At 45.2% G+C, this 22,942-nt stretch overlaps 1 protein-coding gene across 4 annotated transcripts in view; it reads left to right on the top strand.

Moving 5' to 3' along the window:
- Window positions 1–22,942, top strand: part of LOC106611581 (teneurin-3) — a 229,349-nt gene that overhangs the window by 191,775 nt on the left and 14,632 nt on the right. For all 4 annotated transcript variants that reach the window (XM_014211944.3, XM_014211943.3, XM_014211940.3 and 1 more), the window contains 4 exons: window positions 558–712; window positions 2,459–3,342; window positions 3,736–3,911; window positions 21,786–22,021. In XM_014211944.3, coding sequence (XP_014067419.2) covers window positions 558–712; window positions 2,459–3,342; window positions 3,736–3,911; window positions 21,786–22,021 — 1,451 coding nt within the window. The remainder of the gene's footprint in view (window positions 1–557; window positions 713–2,458; window positions 3,343–3,735; window positions 3,912–21,785; window positions 22,022–22,942) is intronic.

Genomic DNA, 22,942 nt, shown 5'->3' with positions numbered 1-22,942 from the left:
ATGGCAAGTACTCTCTCTTTGCACTAAAACCCTCAGCCGACAATCAATCAGTCGTGCAATTTTGCCTGCCGTCGTAACCATGGCAACTGCCTGTCGCTCACCCGTTTCGTCTAAAATTGACCAAATTCGTCATTTCCCCCCGCCTACCCATTTCACAGATAGAGTGAAGATGGTTGATGATTGCTGGGTGTCCGAGCTGCAATTTTAGGTGAAGAAGCCACACTCATTGACACTTCACCTCTGAGTTCTGTTATTGGAGGTGGGATATGGCGAGACACGTGCGCCCGGCGCACATACAGCAGGGACACAGCCTTTCCTACTTTACCCTGAGAAATTATTCAATAGCAGGAAAGCAGGTGGTTTAATTATTGAAGGATGTGCTTTTTGCAGTGACCTGAATAATGGGAAGCCAAACTCGACACATGTATCTGTTGTGTTCGTTCCACAGAGTCATGCAAGCAGAGAAAACCGAACATCTCCCATGTCTGACACGTCTATCTATCTGTTATCACTTATGCATTTATTTTATTCCCCTCTTCCCCCTTTTCTCTCGACAGGTATTGCTGTGGACAAGAATGGACTGATATACTTTGTGGACGGCACCACGATCCGGAGAGTTGACCAAAACGGCATCATATCCACCCTCCTGGGCTCCAACGACCTCACGTCGGCACGCCCCCTTACCTGTGACATCAGCATGGAAATCAATCAGGTGGCTGTCAGAGTACCAGTCATGCCTCCCTCAAGCCTGTTCTGTCCTCAAGTCAGGTCCCATAGGGCTAACCTCACAGCGCCACCCTGTGGTACTCTTCTTGCCAATCTATGAGTCATTCAGTCTTTGGAGTGCTACATAATGCAGTCCCTCCAGTATTCTGCGATCGCAATTTGTTTAGCAAAATCAACAATTCCCTGCATATTATTTGAGGGCTCGCAAATTTGACCAATCATTGTACTACTACTGCATACAACAGTTATCTCTGCAGTATTAGTGTATAAAAGTGTCTGATAAATGCACTACAAAAAGAGAGCTCGCAATTTTAACCAATCACTGCACTTTTACCTCATAAAATGGTTCAATCAAGCCACATGTCGACAAACCTTTTCCCACATCAGCGCATTTTCATGGCAATTTGGACAAAATGATTGTGTATTGCCATACATAATGTTAGAATTGTCGCAGCAAAATCAAGCATTTTTCCCTGCAACACTCACAAAAACTGATAATGAAAGTACTTACATAGTTAAATAATATGCTTTTGGATATGGTTATTTCAGTGGAAGGAAAGTCATTAGGTGGCATTATATTTTTGTTTAAAAGACCCCTATGAACTCTCAAGTTGCCGAGGCTTATTGTTGGGTATCTAGAGCAGTGTGTCCCCGTCTGTTCCTCAGGGACCCACAGGACTGCATATTTATGTTTCAGCACACTAGCACATCCGATCCATACAGTCAAATAATCACCAAGCTCTTGATTAGTTGAATCAGGTGTGATGGAAGTTTGTGTAGTCAGCAGCTGAATTCTTTTTTTGGGGGGGGGGGGGTCATTCCTACCAAACAGCATGACATTTCAACGCTTTTCTATCTAACAACTTTCCACGTCTCTAAAAATCTGCCCTTAACAGCATGAACATAGTGTCTTGTCAAAAGACACAACGTTACCGCCTTATGAGGGCAAAACACTTACTCAATATAACTTTGGCTCTCCTCTTAAACATTTATATCCATCTCTACGCTATCCCCTTCCATTACATATGACCTCTGATGTGATGCAAATGAATAATGAAGAAAAGAAAAACGAAGAAAAGCTTTTATCATATTAAAATGGAATGGCGGGCCTCCATTACACACCATATATTTAGGGTCTCCGGAGGGGACGTTTCAGGAGTGGATTGGTGTGGAGAGTCAAACTCATCTTGGATTGGGGTCCCTTACCTCTGCCCTTTACTCCAAGGGGACATACCAGAGAATAGTTCCATGTCTGCTATTAGTACACTAAGGGAGGCTTGAAACCACCAGGCAGACAAGAATTAAACATGTCTCAAGTTAATTAAGATAGTTCGATGTTACAACGCAACACCGATATCTTTTTGGCTATACTATAGTAACCTGAGGCATATTGTCCCATAAGAAGGCAGACTGGCAGGCTTAATGAATGGCACTGAGACAGACAGTAATGAGTTGTGTGCAGCCTTGAGGGCAAAATGCCCTGTTATTAATCACTGTCTGGAAAGGATGATTAAGTATGTGTTTTCCCACAGTTTTTGACAATACTGATGTCACCCTGAAATATTTAGGAGATGGGACAATGTTGACAATGTCACATTGATGATGTGTACACCGACATGATCATACAATGTAATTTCTGTAGACAGGGATATCTCAATACCACATATCTGAGAGAAAGTAATGTCTTAATGCCACATCTCTGTGGTGCCTATAACAATGTCCCTATCTGCAGGTGCTCCTGGAGTGGCCCACTGACCTAGCGGTCAGCCCCATGGATAACTCCCTGTACATCCTGGACAACAATGTGGTCCTACGAATCACTGAGAACGGCCAGGTCAGCATTGCAGCGGGCCGGCCCATCCACTGCCCGTTGGCCGGGATGGACCGCGGGGCAGCCAGAGGTCAAAGGGCAGCGCTGACGCCCCTGGAGTCCGCCGTTGCCATCGCCGTGTCCTACTACGGTGCCATCTACGTCGCCGAAACCGACGAACGGAAGCTTAGCCGAATCCGAACGATATCCGTCGACGGTGAAATAACCCATCTGGCAGGGTCGCCCTCTGACTGTGATTGTAAGAACGACGTCAACTGTGACTGTTACCAGACCGGCGAGGGCTACGCTAAAGACGCTCGTCTCAACGTCCCATCCTCTCTGGTTGTGGCGCCTGATGGCACCCTGTACGTGGCAGACCTGGGCAACATCCGTATCCGGGCTGTCAGTAGGAACGGGCCAGTGTTGACCTCTAACACCAACACCTTTGAGGTGGCGTCGCCTGATGCCCAGGAAGTGTATGTCTTTGACGCCAATGGTACCCACCAACACACCTCCAGCCTCCTGACGGGTGACTTTAAGTATACTTTCAGCTACAGCATCGAGAACGACGTTACCGCTGTGACTGATAGCAACGGGAACACCCTGAGGATCCGCCGAGACCCCAACCGCATGCCCGTGCGCATAGTCGCCCCGGACAACCAGGTCATCTGGCTGATCATGGGAACCAACGGTGGGCTAAAGACCTTGACGGCTCAGGGCCAGGAACTGGTGCTACTCACCTACCATGGTAACACTGGCCTGCTGGCTACCAAGACCTCTGAAATTGGCTGGACCACATTTTACGAGTGAGTATACAGAAGTAGGAGGGACTGATTTCTACATTGGCAGAGTAGACCTTCACTTTTTAGGGTGATGAGAGCCTGACTCGATAAATACTTGATCATAAGGTAAGCTAATCAGTTGCTGCTTTGCACTTAAAATGAATGTATATTCATGTTTTAATTTGGTGGCAGTCAGTGACTTCCTTCACAATGACACACACTTTGAAGTTTGCCTACAGTGTCATATTTTGATCCTTTTAAAGGTTATTCTACCAAGTTATGTGAAAAGAGACCGTGTGGTGACTGTGTGTGATGTTGTTGCCTAGATACTCTCGACAAAATGACACCATGCTTCGATGCAAGAATTCATGAATCACAATGATCACCTTTACATAAACTTCTCCCTCTATCTTTCAGGTATGACAGCGAAGGCAGGATAATGAACGTGACATTCCCCACGGGAACAGTGAAAAACCTGTACACCGAAATCGACAGGGCCTTGACCGTGGACATTGAGAGCTCCTTGACTGAAGAGGAAATTAGTATTACCACCAATACCTCCACCATCCGTGCCTTCTATACACTGGCTCAGGGTAAAGGCGTCCCCATTCTTCCCAGCCAAAACAGTTTGGTAGAGTTTGTGCATATCAGTGGCGGTCGATGCCATTTAAGATTAGGGAGGACAATGTTGTTTTTATGAGCATGGCATTAATTGTATTACAGCATATTGGATGACTGTCATTCATATTCTATTCACCCAGCTCAATGTAACATCGGTAGTTTTAGGCTAATACATGATACTCTAATTGTCCCTATACCCACCATGAGATTGCAACAATCTAGCCTACGATTAAAAGTTTACAACGTAGGTGCACAGGTCGAGAGAAAAACTTAAGTAACCAAGATGACAGACAGTGACACATTCAATACTGCCTTGCACACTTTTGCCTTATCTAGGGTGTAATCATTAGTCCAGACAGTTGCAGACCAGAGTTTCTATTAGACAAATTCAGGTATGTTAATCACCGTTTCGTTCCGTTTGCTTCCAGTTAAGAAATGTTTATCAGTAGAATTGGCGGAATGAATACACCCCTGATCATCCGCAAACACAGTTCACTTTCATAGCAGCCACATAAAAACATCATGATTACTTTGCTCGTTGTATAACTCATTGTTGCATCTACGCGCTCTCCTCCTCTCACGTTTTCCCTTAAACTATCTAGCTGCATTTGCTAGCTAAGTAAGTGGAAAAAAATACAATGAAATATAGCTAGCTCTCTCTCATTTGCTGCTCCTTAATTTTTTAAGAAAATAATTGTTCAAAACTGTTCAGCTATTGTCTTTCTCTCTCTCTTTCAGTCAGCTACTCACCACATTTTATGCACTGCAGTGCTAGCTAGCTGTAACTTATGCTTTCAGTAACGTACGCTAACCCCATTCCGTACAAATGTGCGCAACCGCGACATTCAAACGAGGCTGTAAAGAAAACTAATGGGACTGTAGGGACTGTGTTGACAGCAACACGCATAAAGCAACTAATTCTGTCTTACAGCCTCTCTCCACCAGGTGTAGCACTTCTCTCACCATTTATAAACAAGAAAGGGACAGGGATGGGGTAAGAGGGGATACCAAGTAATTTTTTGCGTCATCACTGCCAGCTATCAATGACTCAAAAGCCGCTGTTTACTTCTGAAGATCACTTTAGCACCGCCCTAAAAACCCGATTCAAATTCGACACAAGCCTTCAAATAGGTATGTAATGACACATTATATAAACTCTTTATAGTGTTTTATTTACATTTTAGAGGCGATAAGGTGATAAGTTGGACAGATCGAGTGAAAAAAAGCAATTTCCCCACACGACATCTCTCCTTCTCACTATCACGCAATAGGTTTCACTTCCCTCCTTGCCATTTTTCAAAAGACCCGACGAAGCTCATTGCCTTCTTGAATCATGCAGAGATGGGTATCATGAAGGTCTCGTCATTGATTTTGTTGGAAAGGGGAGAAATTGTGCTTTACAATGGTATTGATATTACAGTTGATCTGGAAGTATTACGTTTTTTGGGCACTAAAATAAGGCCAATTGTACGGACCAGCGCGATGTACAAAAGTGAGTTAGTTTAATTTACTAGATTCGTTCTCTGATTTTTTGGATTGGGTGGACAACATGTCAGTTCATGCTGCAAGAGCTCAAGTTGTCATGATTACTGTGTTAGTGTCACGGTTGTCGTCGGTGAAGGAGGACCAATACGCAGCAGGTACGTGTATGCTCATCTTGATTTTTATTAACTACAAAAATGAACATACAAAATAACAAAACGAAACGAACGAACAACTACAAACAGTCTGGTAAAGCATACGGCTTACACACAGAACAATCACCCACAAATAACACATACAAACACACCCTAATATATGGGACTCTCAATCAAAGGCAGATAGACAACACCTGCCTTCAACTGAGAGTCCCAACCCCAATCAACCAAACATAGAAACACACACACTAGACTAACCATAGAATTAACTAAACATAAACCAAAACCCGGAAATACTAAATCAAACACCCTTTACACAAACACACCACCCCGAACCACAAAACAAATACCCCCTGCCACGCCCTGACCAAACTACAAAACAATTAACCTTATATACTGGCCAGGACGTGACAGTACCCCCCCTTTAAAGGTGCTACCCCAGAAGCACCTTAACAAAAAATAACCCCAAGCAACACCAACAAAAAGTCCCCTTTTCTAAAGGGAGGGAAGGGAGGGTGGCTGCCGTCAACGACGGCACTGTGCGACACCCCCCCTCCCCAACCCACCTATTTCTGGAGGTGGCTCTGGTTCCGGCCGTTCCAGGCTGTCGGGCCACTCTGGCATCGCCGAGGGGCAGTCGGGCCAGTCTGGCATTGCCGGGGGGCAGTCTGGCAGTTCGGGACAGTCTGGGCAGTCTGGCAGTTCGGGACAGTCTGGGCAGTCTGGCAGTTCGGGACAGTCTGGGCAGTCTGGCAGTTCGGGACAGTCTGGGCAGTCTGGCAATTCGGGACAGTCTGGGCAGTCTGGCAATTCGGGACAGTCTGGGCAGTCTGGCAATTCGGGACAGTCTGGCCACTCGGGCCGCTCCGGCAGTTCAGGGCAGTCTGGCCGCTCCGGCAGTTCAGGGCAGTCTGGCCGCTCCGGCAGTTCAGGGCAGTCTGGCCGCTCCGGCAGTTCAGGGCAGTCTGGCCGCTCCGGCAGTTCAGGGCAGTCTGGCCGCTCCGGCAGTTCAGGGCCGTCTGGCCGCTCCGGCAGTTCAGGGCCGTCTGGCCGCTCCGGCAGTTCAGGGCAGTCTGGCCGCTCCGGCAGTTCAGGGCAGTCTGGCCGCTCCGGCAGTTCAGGGCAGTCTGGCCGCTCCGGCAGTTCAGGGCAGTCTGGCCACTCCGGCAGTTCAGCGCAGTCTGGCCACTCCGGCAGTTCAGCGCAGTCTGGCCACTCAGGCAGTTCAGCGCAGTCTGGCCACTCAGGCAGTTCAGCGCAGTCTGGCCACTCCGGCAGTTCAGCGCAGTCTGGCCACTCCGGCAGTTCAGCGCAGTCTGGCCACTCCGGCAGTTCAGCGCAGTCTGACCTCTCTGGCGACTGTTGACTGGCGGGCAGCTCTGGCGACTGTTGACTGGCGGGCAGCTCTGGCGACTGTTGACTGGCGGGCAGCTCTGACGATGACTGTTGACTGGCGGGCAGCTCTGACGATGACTGTTGACTGGCGGGCAGCTCTGACGATGACTGTTGACTGGCGGGCAGCTCTGACGATGACTGTTGACTGGCGGGCAGCTCTGACGATGACTGTTGACTGGCGGGCAGCTCTGACGATGACTGTTGACTGGCGGGCAGCTCTGATGTAGACTGTTGACTGGCGGGCAGCTCTGATGAAGACTGTTGACTGGCGGGCAGCTCTGATGAAGACTGTTGACTGGCGGGCTGACGCACTATAATCCTGGTGCGTGGTGCTGGTACCGGATATACCAGCTTATGAACACGCACCTCCAGGCTAGTGCGGGGAGCGGGAACAGGACGAGTCGGACTGGGTGGACGCACTTCCGGGTCCGCACGAGAGACAGGAGCTGGAAACCCAGGGCTATGGAGGCGCACAGCCGGTCTAGATCTTACCTCCTGCACAACCCGCCTTGGCTGGATGGAACTAGTAGCCCTGTACGAGCGGGGTGCTCGTACAGGGCAGACTGGGCTGTGCAGGGGCCTGATGGTAGCCGTGCGTAGAGTGGGAGTTGGGTAGCCTGGTCCTCGGAGGCGTACCGGCGACCAGATGCGCTGCGCAGGCATTCTCCTACCAGGCTGGATGCCCGCCCTAGCACGGCACCTGCGAGGGGCTGGAATAACTCGCACCGGACTGTGCGTGCGTATGGGTGAGATAGTGCGCTTCTCAGCGAAACATAGCGCTCTCCACCCCATACGCTCCTCCATATAACCACGGGTAGCTGGCTTCCGGCTCTTCTTACGCCTAGCCAAACTACCCGTGTGCCCCCCCCAAAAAAATTCTTGGGGGTGCCTCTCGTGCTTCATCAGCGCGTCCACTCTGGCCTCGTACCACCGCCTCTCTGCCTTGGCTGCCTCAATTTCCCACTGCGGGCGGCGATAATCCCCAGCCTGATGCCAGGGTCCGGCCCCGTCCAGAACTTCCTCCCAAGTCCACTTCTCCTGCCAGTCCAACTCGAACTCCGTCTGCTCCTTCCTCTGCTGCTTGGTCCTTTGGTGGTGGGTGATTCTGTCACGGTTGTCGTCGGTGAAGGAGGACCAATACGCAGCAGGTACGTGTATGCTCATCTTGATTTTTATTAACTACAAAAATGAACATACAAAATAACAAAACGAAACGAACGAACAACTACAAACAGTCTGGTAAAGCATACGGCTTACACACAGAACAATCACCCACAAATAACACATACAAACACACCCTAATATATGGGACTCTCAATCAAAGGCAGATAGACAACACCTGCCTTCAACTGAGAGTCCCAACCCCAATCAACCAAACATAGAAACACACACACTAGACTAACCATAGAATTAACTAAACATAAACCAAAACCCGGAAATACTAAATCAAACACCCTTTACACAAACACACCACCCCGAACCACATAAAACAAATACCCCCTGCCACGCCCTGACCAAACTACAAAACAATTAACCTTATATAATGGCCAGGACGTGACAGTTAGTCTATGGAAGGGGGTGAGAACCATGAACCTCCTAGGCTTTGTATTTAAGTCAATGTACCCAGAGGAGGACAGGATGGTCTTCCCATTCCTCCTCTGAATAGCCTCCATCTTATGACAACATTTTGTGAAGTTTTTGTTCATTTTGGACTACAGTGAGGGTTTTTCAGATGTTCAGGCACACAACATTTTTTTGGAGGCAAGCCGAAGTCTACACCCCACTGACGGTGATTGGTCAACAGAAGGGATTCTTCAATAAAGTATTTGTTGTCGTTCAACAAGAGATTACTCATTTTTTAGCAAATTTTTTCATTGAGAAATACTGCACCAAACATTAGTTAGATGTAAAATTCCTCAACTAAGATTTCTTCTACATAAACGTCAAAAGTAATGCTATATTTATTGAGTTAGATTAGATCCCATCTGGAAAGCAGGAATACATACAGTTGAAGTAGGCTGTTTACATACGCTTAGATTGGAGTCATTAAAACTGGTTTTTCAACAACTCCACACATTTTTTCTTAACAAACTAAAGTTTTGTCAAGTCGGTTAGGACATCTACTTTGTGCATGAAACAAGTAATTTTTCAAAAAAAATTTACAGATTATTTCACTTATAATTCACTGTATCACAATTCCAGTGGGTCAGAAGTTTACATACACTAAGTTGACTGTGCCTTTAAACAGCTTGGAAAATTCCAGAAAATTATGTCAGGGCTTTAGAAGCTTCTGATAGGCCAGTTTACATAATTTGAGTCAATTGGAGGTGTGCCTGTGGATGTATTTCAAGGCCTACCTTCAAACTCAGTGCCTCTTTGCTTGGCCTCATGGGAAAATCAAAAGAAATCAGCCAAGACCTCAGAAAATAAAGTCTGGTTCATCCTTGGGAGCAATTTCCAAACGCCTGAAGGTACCACGTTCATCTGTACAAAAAATAGTACACAAGTATAACGCCATGGGACCACGCAGCCATCATACAGCTCAGGGAGGAGACGCGTTCTGTCTCCTAGAGAAGTGCAAATCAATCCCAGAACAACAGCAAAGGACCTTGTGAAGATGCTGGAGGAAACAGGTATCTATATCCACAGTAAAACGAGTCCTATATCGACATAACCTGAAAGGCCGCCCAGCCAGGAAGAAGCCACTGCTCCAGAACCGCCATAAAAAAAGCCAAACTACGGTTTGCAACTGCACATGGGGACAAAGTTCATACTTTTTGGAGAAATGTTGTCTAGTCTGATGAAACAAAAATAGAACTGTTTGGTCATAATGACCATTGTTATGTTTGGAGGAAAAAGGGGGAGGCTTGCAAGCCGAAGAACACCATCCCAACCGTGAAGCATGGGGGTGGCAGCATCATGTTGTGGGGGTGCTTTGCTGCAGGAGGGACTGGTGCACTTCACAAAATAGATGGCATCATGAGGAGGGAAGATTATGTGGATATGTTGAAGCAACATCTCAAGACATCAGTCAGGAAGTTAAAGCTTGGTCGCAAATGGGTCTCCCAAATGGACAATGACCCCAAGAATACTTCCAGAGTTGTGGCAAAATGGCTTAACCTCTTGGGGCTAGGTGGGACGCTAGCGTGCCACCCGTGGTGCACTCCATCAACAGCAGGTGCATTTCAAGAGCGGCAAATTTGAATCCAAATAAATGTCAAAATTCAAATTTTTCAAAAATACAACTATGTTACACCATTTGAAAGATAAACATCTCCTTAATCTAACCACGTTTTACGATTTCAAAAAGGTTTTACGGCGAAAGCATAAATTTAGAGTATGTTAGGACAGTACATTTACAAGAGTTGTGTGTAATGTTTTGTCAAGTCAAAGACAGGGTCACCAAAACCATAAAACCAGCTAAAATGATACACTAACCTTTTACAATCTCCATCAGATGACACTCCTAGGACATTATGTTAGACAATGCATGCATTTTTAGTTCTATCAAGTTGATATTTATATCCAAAAACAGCGTTTTACTATGGCATTGATGTTGAGGAAATCGTTTCCCTCCAATAACCGGCAGTCAAGTCAGCGTCACAAATTAAATAATTAAAATTAGAAAACATTGGTAAAATATTATATTGTCATTTAAAGAATTATAGATTTACATCTTTTGAACGGAATCAACTTGCCAGATTTAAAAATAACCTTACTGGGAAATCACACTTTGCAATAATCTGAGCACTGTGCCCAGAAAAATACGCGTTGCGATACAGACTAGACGTCATGTTGGGGAGATCTAAAATCGAAAATACTATGTAAATAATCCATTACCTTTGATTCTCTTCATCAGATGTCACTTCCAGGTATCACAGGTCCATAACGAATGTAGTTTTGTTCAAAAAAGCTCATCATTTATGTCCAAAAATCTCCGTCTCGTTAGCACATGATGTAAGCCAGCCGGACTTCTCGTCATGAACGAGGGGAAAAAATATATTTCCGTTCGTTCAAACATGTCAAACGTTGTATAGCATAAATCATTAGGGCCTTTTTTAACCAGAACATGAATAATATTCAAGGTGGACGAATGCATAGTCTTTTATAACGTATTGGAACGAGGGTACCCAACATGAAGTAGCGCGCCAGGTGTCTAATGGGACATCACCGTTCCATGGCTCTTGTTCGGTCAGATCTCCCTCCAGAAGACTCAAAACACTTTGTAAAGGCTGGTGACATCTAGTGGAAGCAATAGGAAGTGCCAAAATATTCCTAAACCCCTGTGTTTTTCAATGGGATAGGTTTAAAGTCAATACAACACATCAGGTATCCACTTCCTGTCAGAAAATGTCTCAGGGTTTTGCCTGCCAAATGAGTTCTGTTATACTCACAGACACCATTCAAACAGTTTTGGAAACTTTAGAGTGTTTTCTATCCATATATAATAAGTATATGCATATTCTAGTTACTGGGTAGGATTAGTAACCAGATTAAATCGGGTACATTTTTTTTATCCAGACGTGCAAATGCTGCCCCCTAGACCCAACAGGTTAAGGACAACAAAGTCAAGGTATTGAATCAAATCAAATTTATTTTTATATAGCCCTTCGTACATCAGCTGATATTCTCAAAGTGCTGTACAGAAACCCAGCCTAAAACCCCAAACAGCAAGCAAAGCATGTGAAAGAAGCACGGTGGCTAGGAAAAACTCCCTAGGAAAAACTCCCTAGAAAGGCCAAAAACCTAGGAAGAAACCTAGAGAGGAACCAGGCTATGAGGGGTGGCCAGTCCTCTTCTGGCTGTGCAGGGTGGATATTATAACAGAACATGGTCAAGATGTTAAAATGTTCATAAATGACCAGCATGGTCAAATAATAATAATCATAGTAGTTGTCGAGGGTGCAACAAGCACGTCCGGTGAACAGGTCAGGGTTCCATAGCCGCAGGCAGAACAGTTGAAACTGGAGCAGCAGCACGGCCAGGTGGACTGGGGACAGCAAGGAGTCATCATACCAGGTAGTCCTGAGGCATGGTCCTAGGGCTCAGGTCCTCCGAGAGAAAGACAGAAAGAGAGAAAGAGAGAATTAGAGAGAGCATATTTAAATACACACAGGACACCGGATAAGACAAGAGAAATACTCCAGATGTAACAGACTGACCCTAGCCCCCCGACACATAAACTACTGCAGCATAAATACTGGAGGCTGAGACAGGAGGGATCAGAAGACACTGTGGCCCCATCCGATGATACCCCCGGACAGGGCCAAACAGGCAGGATATAACCCCACCCACTTTGCCAAAGCACAGCCCCCACACCACTAGAGGGATGTCTCCAACCACCAACTTACCGTCCTAAGACAAGGCCGAGTATAGCCCACAACGATCTCCGCCATGGCACAACCCAAGGGGGGGGGGCGCCAACCCAGACAGGAAGACCACGTCAGTGACTCAACCCACTCAAGTGACGCACCCCTCCCATGGACGGCATGGAAGAACACCAGTAGGCCAGTGACTCAGCCCCTGTAAAAGGGTTAGAGGCAGAGAATCCCAGTGGAAAGAGGGGAACCAGCAAGGCAGAGACAGCAAGGGCGGTTCGTTGCTCCAGCCTTTCCGTTCACCTTCACACTCCTGGGCCAGACTATACTTAATCATAGGACCTACTGAAGAGATAAGTCTTCAGTAAAGTTTTAAAGGTTGAGACTGAGTCTGCGTCTCTCACATTGTTAGGCAGACCATTCCATAAAAATGGAGCTCTATAGGAGAAAGCCCTACCTCCAGCCGTTTGCTTAGAAATTCTAGGGACAATTAGGAGGCCTGCGTCTTGTGACCGTAGCGTACGTGTAGGTATGTACGGCAGGACCAAATCGGAAAGATAGGTAGGAGCAAGCCCATGTAATGCTTTGTAGGTTAGCAGTAAAACCTTGAAATCAGCCCTTGCCTTAACAGGAAGCCAGTGTAGGGAGGCTAGCACTGGAGTAATGTGATCAAATTTTTTGGTTCTAGTCAGGATTCTAGCAGCCGTATTTAGCACTAACTGAAGTTTATTTAGTGCTTTATCCGGGTAGCCGGAAAGTAGAGCATTGCAGTAGTCCAGCCTAGAAGTAACAAAAGCATGGATAAATTTTTCTGCGTCATTTTTGGACAGAAAATTTCTGATTTTTGCAATGTTACGTAGATGGAAAAAAGCTGTCCTTGAAACAGTCTTGATATGTTCTTCAAAAGAGAGATCAGGGTCCAGAGTAATGCCGAGGTCCTTCACAGTTTTATTTGAGACGACTGTACAACCATCCAGATTAATTGTCAGATTCAACAGAAGATCTCTTTGTTTCTTGGGACCTAGAACAAGCATCTCTGTTTTGTCCGAGTTTAAAAGTAGAAAGTTTGCAGCCATCCACTTCTTTATGTCTGAAACACAGGCTTCTAGCGAGGGCAATTTTGGGGCTTCACCATGTTTCATTGAAATGTACAGCTGTGTATCGTCCGCATAGCAGTGAAATTTAACATTATGTTTTCGAATGACATCCCCAAGAGGTAAAATATATAGTGAAAACAATAGTGGTCCTAAAACGGAACCTTGAGGAACACCGAAATTTACAATTGATTTGTCAGAGGACAAACCATTCACAGAGACAAACTGATATCTTTCCGACAGATAAGATCTAAACCAGGCCAGAACTTGTCCATGTAGACCAATTTGGGTTTCCAATCTCTCCAAAAGAATGTGGTGATCGATGGTATCAAAAGCGGCACTAAGATCTAGGAGCACGAGGACAGATGCAGAGCCTCGGTCTGACGTCATTAAAAGGTCATTTACCACCTTCACAAGTGCAGTCTCAGTGCTATGATGGGGTCTAAAACCAGACTGAAGCGTTTCGTATACATTGTTTGTCTTCAGGAAGGCAGTGAGTTGCTGTGCAACAGCTTTTTCAAAATTTTTTGAGAGGAATGGAAGATTCGATATAGGCCGATAGTTTTTTATAATTTCTGGATCAAGATTCGGCTTTTTCAAGAGAGGCTTTATTACTGCCACTTTTAGTGAGCTTGGTACACATCCGGTGGATAGAGAGCCGTTTATTATGTTCAACATAGGAGGGCCAAGCACAGGAAGCAGCTCTTTCAGTAGTTTAGTTGTAATAGGGTCCAATATGCAGCTTGAGGGTTTGGAGGCCATGATTATTTTCATCATTGCGTCAAGAGATATAGTACTAAAACACTTTAGTATCTCCCTTGATCCTAGGTCCTGGCAGAGTTGTGTAGACTCAGGACAATGGAGCTTTGGAGGAATACCCAGATTTAAAGAGGAGTCTGTAATTTGCTTTCTAATGATCATGATCTTTTCCTCAAAGAAGTTCATAAATTTATTACTGCTGAAGTGAAAGCCATCCTCCATTTGCGAAGGCTGCTTTTTAGTTAGCTTTGCGACAGTATCAAAAATAAATTTCGGATTGTTCTTATTTTCCTCAATTAAGTTGGAAAAATAGGATGATCGAGCAGCAGTGAGGGCTCTTCAATACTGCACGGTACTGTCTTTCCAAGCTAGTCGGAAGACTTCCAGTTTGGTGTGGCGCCATTTCCGTTCCAATTTTCTGGAAGCTTGCTTCAGAGCTTGTGTATTTTCTGTATACCAGGGAGCTAGTTTCTTATGACAGATGTTTTTAGTTTTTAGGGGTGCAACTGCATCTAGGGTATTGCGCAAGGTTAAATTGAGTTCCTCGGTTAGGTGGTTAACCTCTATGGGCTAGGTGGGACACTAGCGTCCCCCCCGTGGTGCACTCCATCAACAGCAGGTGCATTTCAAGAGCGGCAAATTTGAAACCAAATAAATGTCAAAATTCTAATTTTTCAAACATACAACTATCTTACACCCTTTGAAAGATAAACATCTCCTTAATCTAACCACGTTGTCCGATTTCAAAAAGGTTTTACGGCGAAAGCATAAAGTTAGATTATGTTAGGAGAGTACATTGACAATAGCTGTGTGTAATGTTTTGTCAATTCAAAGACAGGGTCACCAAAACCATAAAACCAGCTAAAATGATGCACTAACCTTTTACAATCTCCATCAGATGACACTCCTAGGACATTATGTTAGACAATGCATGCATTTTTAGTTCTATCAAGTTCATATTTATATCCAAAAACAGCGTTTTACTATGGCATTGATGTTGAGGAAATCGTTTCCCTCCAATAACCGGCAGTCAAGTCAGCACCACAAATTAAATAATTAAAATTAGAAAACATTGGTAAAATATTATATTGTCATTTAAAGAATTATAGATTTACATCTCTTGAACGCAATCAACTTGCCAGATTTAAAAATAACCTTACTGGGAAATCACACTTTGCAATAATCTGAGCACTGCGCCCAGAAAAATACGCGTTGCGATACAGACTAGCCGCCATGTTGGGGAGATCTAAAATCGAAAATACTATGTAAATAATCCATTACCTTTGAATCTCTTCATCAGATGTCACTTCCAGGTATCACAGGTCCATAACGAATGTAGTTTTGTTCAAAAAAGCTCATCATTTATATCCAAAAAGATCTGTGTTGTTAGCACATGATCTAAGCCAGCCGGACTTCTCGTCATGAACGAGGGGAAAAAATATATTTTCGTTCGTTCAAACATGTCAAACGTTGTATAGCATAAATCATTAGGGCCTTTTTTAACCAGAACATGAATAATATTCAAGGTGGACGAATGCATTCTCTTTTAAAACGTATTGGAACGAGGGTACCCAACATGACCTCGCGCGCCAGAGTCTAATCGGCCATCACCGTTCCAAGGCTCTTGTTCGGTCAGATCTCATAGTAGAAGATTCAAAACACTTTGTAAAGGCTGGTGACATCTAGTGGAAGCAATAGGAAGTGCCAAAACATTAATCAGCCCCTGTGTGTTTCAATGGCATAGGCTTAAAGGTAATTCAACACATCAGGGATCCACTTCCTGTCAGAAAATGTCTCAGGGTTTTGCCTGCCAAATGAGTTCTGTTATACTCACAGACACCATTCAAACAGTTTTAGAAACTTTAGGGTGTTTTCTATCCATATATAATAAGTATATGCATATTCTAGTTACTGGGTAGGATTAGTAACCAGATTAAATCGGGTACGTTTTTTTATCCAGCCCGTGAAAATACTGCCCCCTAGCCCCAACAGGTTAACTGATTTTTGTCCTCTGACGTCCTTGGGTAGGCAGAGGCAGTCTGGAAGGGCATCAAGGAATCTTTGGGTTGTCTGAGAATTTATAGCACGACTTTTAATGCTCCTTGGTTGGGGTCTGAGCAGATTATTTGTTGCAATTGCAAACGTAATAAAATGGTGGTCCGATAGTCCAGGATAATGAGGAAAAACATTTAGATCCACAACATTTATTCCATGGGACAAAACTAGGTCCAGAGTATGACTGTGGCAGTGAGTAGGTCCAGAGACATGTTGGACAAAACCCACTGAGTCGATGATGGCTCCGAAAGCCTTTTGGAGTGGGTCTGTGGACTTTTCCATGTGAATGTTAAAGTCACCAAAAATTAGAATATTATCTGCTATGACTACAAGATCCGATAGAAATTCAGGGAACTCAGTGAGGAACACTGCATATGGCCCAGGAGGCCTGTAAACAGTAGCTATAAAAAGTGAGTGAGTAGGCTGCATAGATTTCATGACTAGAAGCTCAAAAGACGAAAACGTCATTGTTTTTTGGGGGGGAAATTGAAATTTGCTATCGTAAATGTTAGCAACACCTCCGCCTTTGCCGGATGCACGGGGGGTGTGGTCACTAGTGTAACCAGGGGGAGAGGCCTCATTTAACACAGTAAATTCATCAGGCTTAAGCCATGTTTCAGTCAGGCCAATCACATCAAGATTATTATCAGTGATTAGTTCATTGACTATAACTGCCTTGGAAGTGAGGGATCTAACATTAAGTAACCCAATTTTGAGATGTGAGGTATCACAATCTCTTTCAATAATGGCAGGAATGGAGGAGGTCTTTATACTAGTGAGATTGCTAAAGTGAACACCGCCATTTTTAATTTTGCCCAACCTAGATCGAGGCACAGACACGGTCTCAATGGGGAAAGCTGAGCTGACTACGCTGACTGTGCTAGTGGCAGACACCACTAAGCTGGCAGGCTGGCTAACAGCCTGCTGCCTGGCCTGCACCCTATTTCATTGTGGAGCTAGAGGAGTTAGAGCCCTGTCTATGTTCGTAGATAAGATGAGAGCACCCCTCCAGCTAGGATGGAGTCCGTCACTCCTCAACAGGCCAGGCTTGGTCCTGTTTGTGGGTGAGTCCCAGAAAGAGGGCCAATTATCTACAAATTCTATCTTTTGGGAGGGGCAGAAAACAGTTTTCAACCAGTGATTGAGTTGTGAGACTCTGCTGTAGAGCTCATCACTCCCCCTAACTGGGAGGGGGCCAGAGACAATTAATCGATGCCGACACATCTTTCTAGCTGATTTACACGCTGAAGCTATGTTGCGCTTGGTGACCTCTGACTGTTTCATCCTAACATCGTTGGTGCCGACGTGGATAACAATATCTCTATACTCTCTACACTCGCCAGTTTTAGCTTTAGCCAGCACCGTCTTTAGATTAGCCTTAACGTCGATATCCCTGCCCCCTGGTAAACAGTGTATGATCGCTGGATGATTAGTTTTAAGTCTAATACTGCGGGTAATGGAGTTGCCAATGACTAGGGTTTTCAATTTGTCAGAGCTAATGGTGGGAGCCGTCGGCGTCTCAGACCCCACAACGGGAGGAGTAGAGACCAGAGAAGTCTCGGCCTCCGACTCCGACTCGCTTAATGGGGAGAACCGGTTGAAAGTTTCTGTCGGCTGAATAAGCGACACCGGTTGAGCATTCCTACAGCATTTCCCTCCAGAAGCCATGAGAAAGATGTCCGGCTGCGGGGACCGTGCGAGGGGGTTTATACTAACGTTACTATCTGTACTTACTGGTGGCACAGACGCTGTTTCATCCTTTCCTACACTGAAATTACCCTTGCCTAACGATCGCGTCTGAAGCTGGGCTTGCAGCACAGCTATCCTTGCCGTAAGGCGATCGTTCTCCTGTATATTATAAGTACAACGACTGCAATTAGAAGGCATCATGTTAATGTTACTTAGCTTCGGCTGTTTGAAGTCCTGACGAACCATGTCCAGATAAAACCTCCGGGGTGAAAAAGTTGAATGAAAAAAGTTGAGTGAGTGAAAAAGTAAAAATATACGGTAATGAAAAAGTAAAAAACAGTCAGGTAGCAAAGTAAGATCGGCAACAAAACGCACAGCAGCGTAAACAAGTCTGCAAGTTGTGACCGGAAACAGGAAAAAAAGGAGTGGCTATCACAAAGCCCTGACCTCAATCCTATAGAAAAGTATTATTCTGACATTTCACGTTCTTAAAATAAAGTAGTGATCCTAACTGACCTAAGACAGGGGATTTTTACTAGGATTAAATGTCAGGAATTGTGAAAAACTGAGTTTAAATGTATTTGGCTGTGGTGTATGAAAACTTCCGACTTCAACTGTACATCAGAATGCTTTTCATTGACTATAGCTCAGCCTTCAACACCATAGTATCCTCCAAGCTCATCATTAAGCTCGGGGCCCTGCATCTGAACCCCGCCCTGTGCAACTGGGTCCTGGACTTCCTGATGGTAGGAAACAACACCTCCACTTCGCTGATCCTCAACACAGGGGCCCTACAAGGGTGCGTGCTCAGCCCCCTCCTGTACTCCCTGTTCACCCATGACTGCTTGGCCACGCATGCCTCCAACTCAATCATCAAGTTTGCAGACGACGCAACAGTAGTAGGTCTGATTACCAACAATGACGAGACAGCCTACATGGAGAAGGTGAGGGCCCTGGCGGAGTGGTGCCAGGAAAATAACCTGTCCCTCAACATCAACAAAATGAAAGAGCTCGACGGGACTGCATTGAAGAAAGCTGAAAGCTTCAAGTTTCTCGGTGTACACATCACTGACAATCGGAAATGGTCCACCCACACAGACAGTGTGGTGAAGAAAGCTCAACAGTGCCTCTTCAACCTCAGGAGGCGGAAGAAATTTGGCTTGGCCCCTAAGGCCCTCAGAAACAGTTACAGATGCACAATGGAGAGTATGTTGTCGGGCTGTATCACCGCCTGGTACGGCAACTGCACCGCCGCAACCGTGGGGCTCTCCAGAGGGTGGTGCGGTCTGCCCAACATCTCCGGTGGCAAACTACCTGCCCTCCATGACACCTACAGCACCCGATGTCACAGGTAGGACATCAACCACCCGAGCCACGGCCTGTTCACCCCACTACCTTCCAGAAGGCGAGGTCAGTACAGGTGCATCAAACCTGGGACCGAGAAAATGAAAAACAGCTTCTATTTCAAGGCCATCAGACTGTTAAATAGGCATTACTAGCAGGCTACCACCCGGCAACTCAACCCTGCAGGCTGCTGCCCTATCTGTATACATAGACATGGACTCACTGTCCACTTTAATAATGGAACACTAGTCACTTTAATAATGTTTACATACTGCTTTACTCATCTTTTTCAGGACCCTATCTTTCAAAGATAATTCATAAAAATCCAAATAACTTCACAGATCTTCATTGTACAGGGTTTAAACACTGTCTCCCATTCTTGTTCAATGAACCATAAACAATTAATGAACATGCACGTGTGGAAAGGTCATTAAGACACTAACAGCTTACAGACGGTAGGCAATTAAGGTCACAGTTATGAAAACTTAGGACACTAAAGAGGCCTTCTGCTGACTCTGAAAAACACCAAAAGAAAGATGGCCAGGGTCCCTGCTCATCTGCATGAATGTGCCTTAGGCATGCTGCAAGGAGGCTTGAGGACTGCAGGTGTGGCCAGGGCCATAAATTGCAATGTCTGTACTGTGAGACACCTAAGACAGCGCTACAGGGAGACAGGACGGACAGCTGATCGTACTCGCAGTGGCAGACCACGTGTAACACCTGCACAGGATCAGTACATCCCTACATCACACCTGCGGGACAGGTACAGGATGGCAACAACAACTGCCTGAGTTACACCAGGAACGCACAATCCCTCCATCAGTGCTCAGACTGTCCGCAATAGGCTAAGAGAGGCTGGACTGAGGGCTTGTAGGCCTGTTGTAAGGCAGGTCCTCACCAGACATCACCGGCAACAACGTTGCCTATGGGCACAAACCCACTGTCACTGGACCAGACAGGACTGGCAAAAAGTGCTCTTCACTGACGAGTCACGGTTTTGTCTCACCAGGGGTGATGGTGGGATTCGTGTTTATCGTCGAAGGACTGAGCGTTACACCGAGGCCTGTACTCTGGAGCGGGATCAATTTGGAGGTGGAGGGTCCGTCATGGTCTGGGGCGGTGTGTCACAGCATCATCGGACTGAGCTTGTTGTCATTGCAGGCAATCTCAACGCTGTGCATTACAGGGAAGACATCCTCCTCCCTCATGTGGTACCCTTCCTGCAGGCTCATCCTGACATGACCCTCCAGCATGACAATGCCATCAGCCATACTGCTCGTTCTGTGCGTGATTTCCTGCAAGACAGGAATGTCAGTGAAGAGCGAAGAGCCTGGACCGCGATGAGCCCTGATCTCTATCACATAGAGCACGTCTGGGACCTGTTGGATCGGAGGGTGAGGGCTAGGGCCATTCCCCCCAGAAATGTCCGGGAACTTGCAGGTGCCTTGGTGGAAGAGTGGGTAACATCTCACAGCAAGAACTGGCAAATCTGGTGCAGTCCATGAGGAGGAGATGCACTGCAGTACTTAATGCAGCTGGTGGCCACACCAGATACTGACTGTTGCTTTGATTTTGACCCCCTTCCCTTTTTTTCAGGGACACATTATTCAATTTCTGTTAGTCACATGTCTGTGAAACTTGTTCAGTTTATGTCTCGTTAAGTTTGCTGATAATAAACGTTGACAGTGACCGGACATTTTTTTCTCTCAGTTTATATACAGTATTCTATTCCACTGTATTTAGTCAATGCCACTCCAACGTTGCCTGTCCTAATATTTATATATTTCTTAATTACATTATTTTGCTTTTAGATTTGTGTATTGTTGTGAATTGTTAGATACTACTGCACTGTTGGAGCTAGGAACATCAGCATTTCGCTACACCCGCAATAACATCTGCTAAATATGTGTATGTGACCAATAAAATGTGATTTGATTTGATTAATTCTGACTATTTTGAGGAAGTGTATACTGGCTACGGCGTCTCAAAATGGACAAACGGTACTCTTGCCGCTTTTTGCTAATTTTTCAAGCAAAGGTCTTTCAAGGGAGTATGCAAGCACACTCGTTTGGTTCGCCTAGCCGACTTCGACTAGCTGCCAGCCGAACTGAAGCATACTGACGCCTTAAGCCACACATCTCCTCCTCTCAGTCTTGCTGATACACCAACAGTTCAGGCTGCCTTTTTGAAGGTGTTTTTTTGTCATTGTTGCTGGGGTCTCAGAGCAATGTTGAGTAAGCTTAAGTCATGTATCATTATGGGTGAGCGGGTTTACAGAAGACAGTGTAAATTATTACTCCTTCAGTGTGTGGGGTGAGCAGAAACCTTGTATCGTAACTTTTTGTATTGTGTTATAAGCTATTTAGTGAATTGTTCCATTTATTGTAGTTCTATAGTCCTTTTCTAATGTTTATCTGTTTTTCGATTGGAAGGTAGTGTTATTGTTATCTGACATACCATAGGTAAGATTTCCCTGAGTATTCACAAAAATAATTTATAATCACAATACTTAGTTCAATGTTATCAATTATGACCCTGTGTTTTTATATTTTCAGATCAATGTAGAAGCAGTTATCAGGTGGGCTATGATAACTCTCTGAGAATCACCTATGCCAACGGAATGGACACCCACTACCAGACTGAGCCCCACATCCTGGCGGGCACTGCCATCCCCACAGTGGCACGGCGCAACATGAGTTTGCCAGGGGAGAGTGGGCAGAATCTGGTTGAGTGGCGCTTCCGCAAGGAGCAGGCCAGGGGCAAAGTCATTGTTTTTGGACGCAAGCTAAGGGTGAGTTTCACTGTTTTATTCAGACAGTTTCACTTATTAGCGAGACATACTGTGACACTTGACTCCCGGGTTGCATCAAGATTTGGTCACTGATAAATTCCTAAATTGGAACCGCAATGGCTGTACAGTAACATGCTATACATGACATCAGAGCTCTGACTCTGTGCTTCAGAGCGCTGTATGGGTTTTGACTGACAGCCCCTCTGAACCTGAGCAGCACGCGTGACAAGAAGTTGCCCCCATCCCTTCCACTAATTTGGGCAACTTTTGCTAATGTTTTGTTGTCTGATTGAGGGAAATGCTGTAAATTAAGAGGACTACATATTTTGAAACATGAGACTTTAAGGATTATAATAAGTACGGCTTTGATGTCATACATTCAAGCTAAACACCTGTCCAAATGTGCACTCAACATTTCCATATCATAAAGATCATGTCATAAACAGCGTTGACGTTCATGATCACTATGTTTGTTGTACAGTTACGGGATGACATGTCGTCATACCCTAGGTTATTCTGAACAGAATGAGGTTGTTTGTCTATTGTGAAGAAAATTTGTAGCGTCACACGTGCCTGAAGGCACTCCTTTCAATGCTCACCAAAATTATGATCTGTTTCCCTGAATTGCAAGCTTAACACTTCAATATCGTATTTTATAACTCAAATGATGCCCAACTGACCTAGATTGCGATTTATTATGGACCCTTTTTAGATTGCGAAAACAGCGACAGTAATTGTGTGATGGCGGGGATGCAGGGTTTTGTTCCAAACAAAACTACAAGTGTACTTGCTCTAGTTCCTCAACGGCACAGCTAGAAGTGCTCAAAAAGCACCTTATAGCTGAAGACTTCTTTTGCACAATAAAATCAACAGTGTAATGTTTGGATTCAGTCTTGTGTCAGCTTTGGTCGTATATTTTTC

The sequence above is a fragment of the Salmo salar genome, chromosome 09 (genome assembly GCF_965601325.2).
Source record: "Salmo salar chromosome 09, fSalSal1, whole genome shotgun sequence".
NCBI classification, from domain to species: domain Eukaryota; kingdom Metazoa; phylum Chordata; class Actinopteri; order Salmoniformes; family Salmonidae; genus Salmo; species Salmo salar.
The sequence above is the reverse complement of the archived record's forward strand: the minus strand, read 5'-3'. Positions and strand labels throughout refer to the sequence as shown.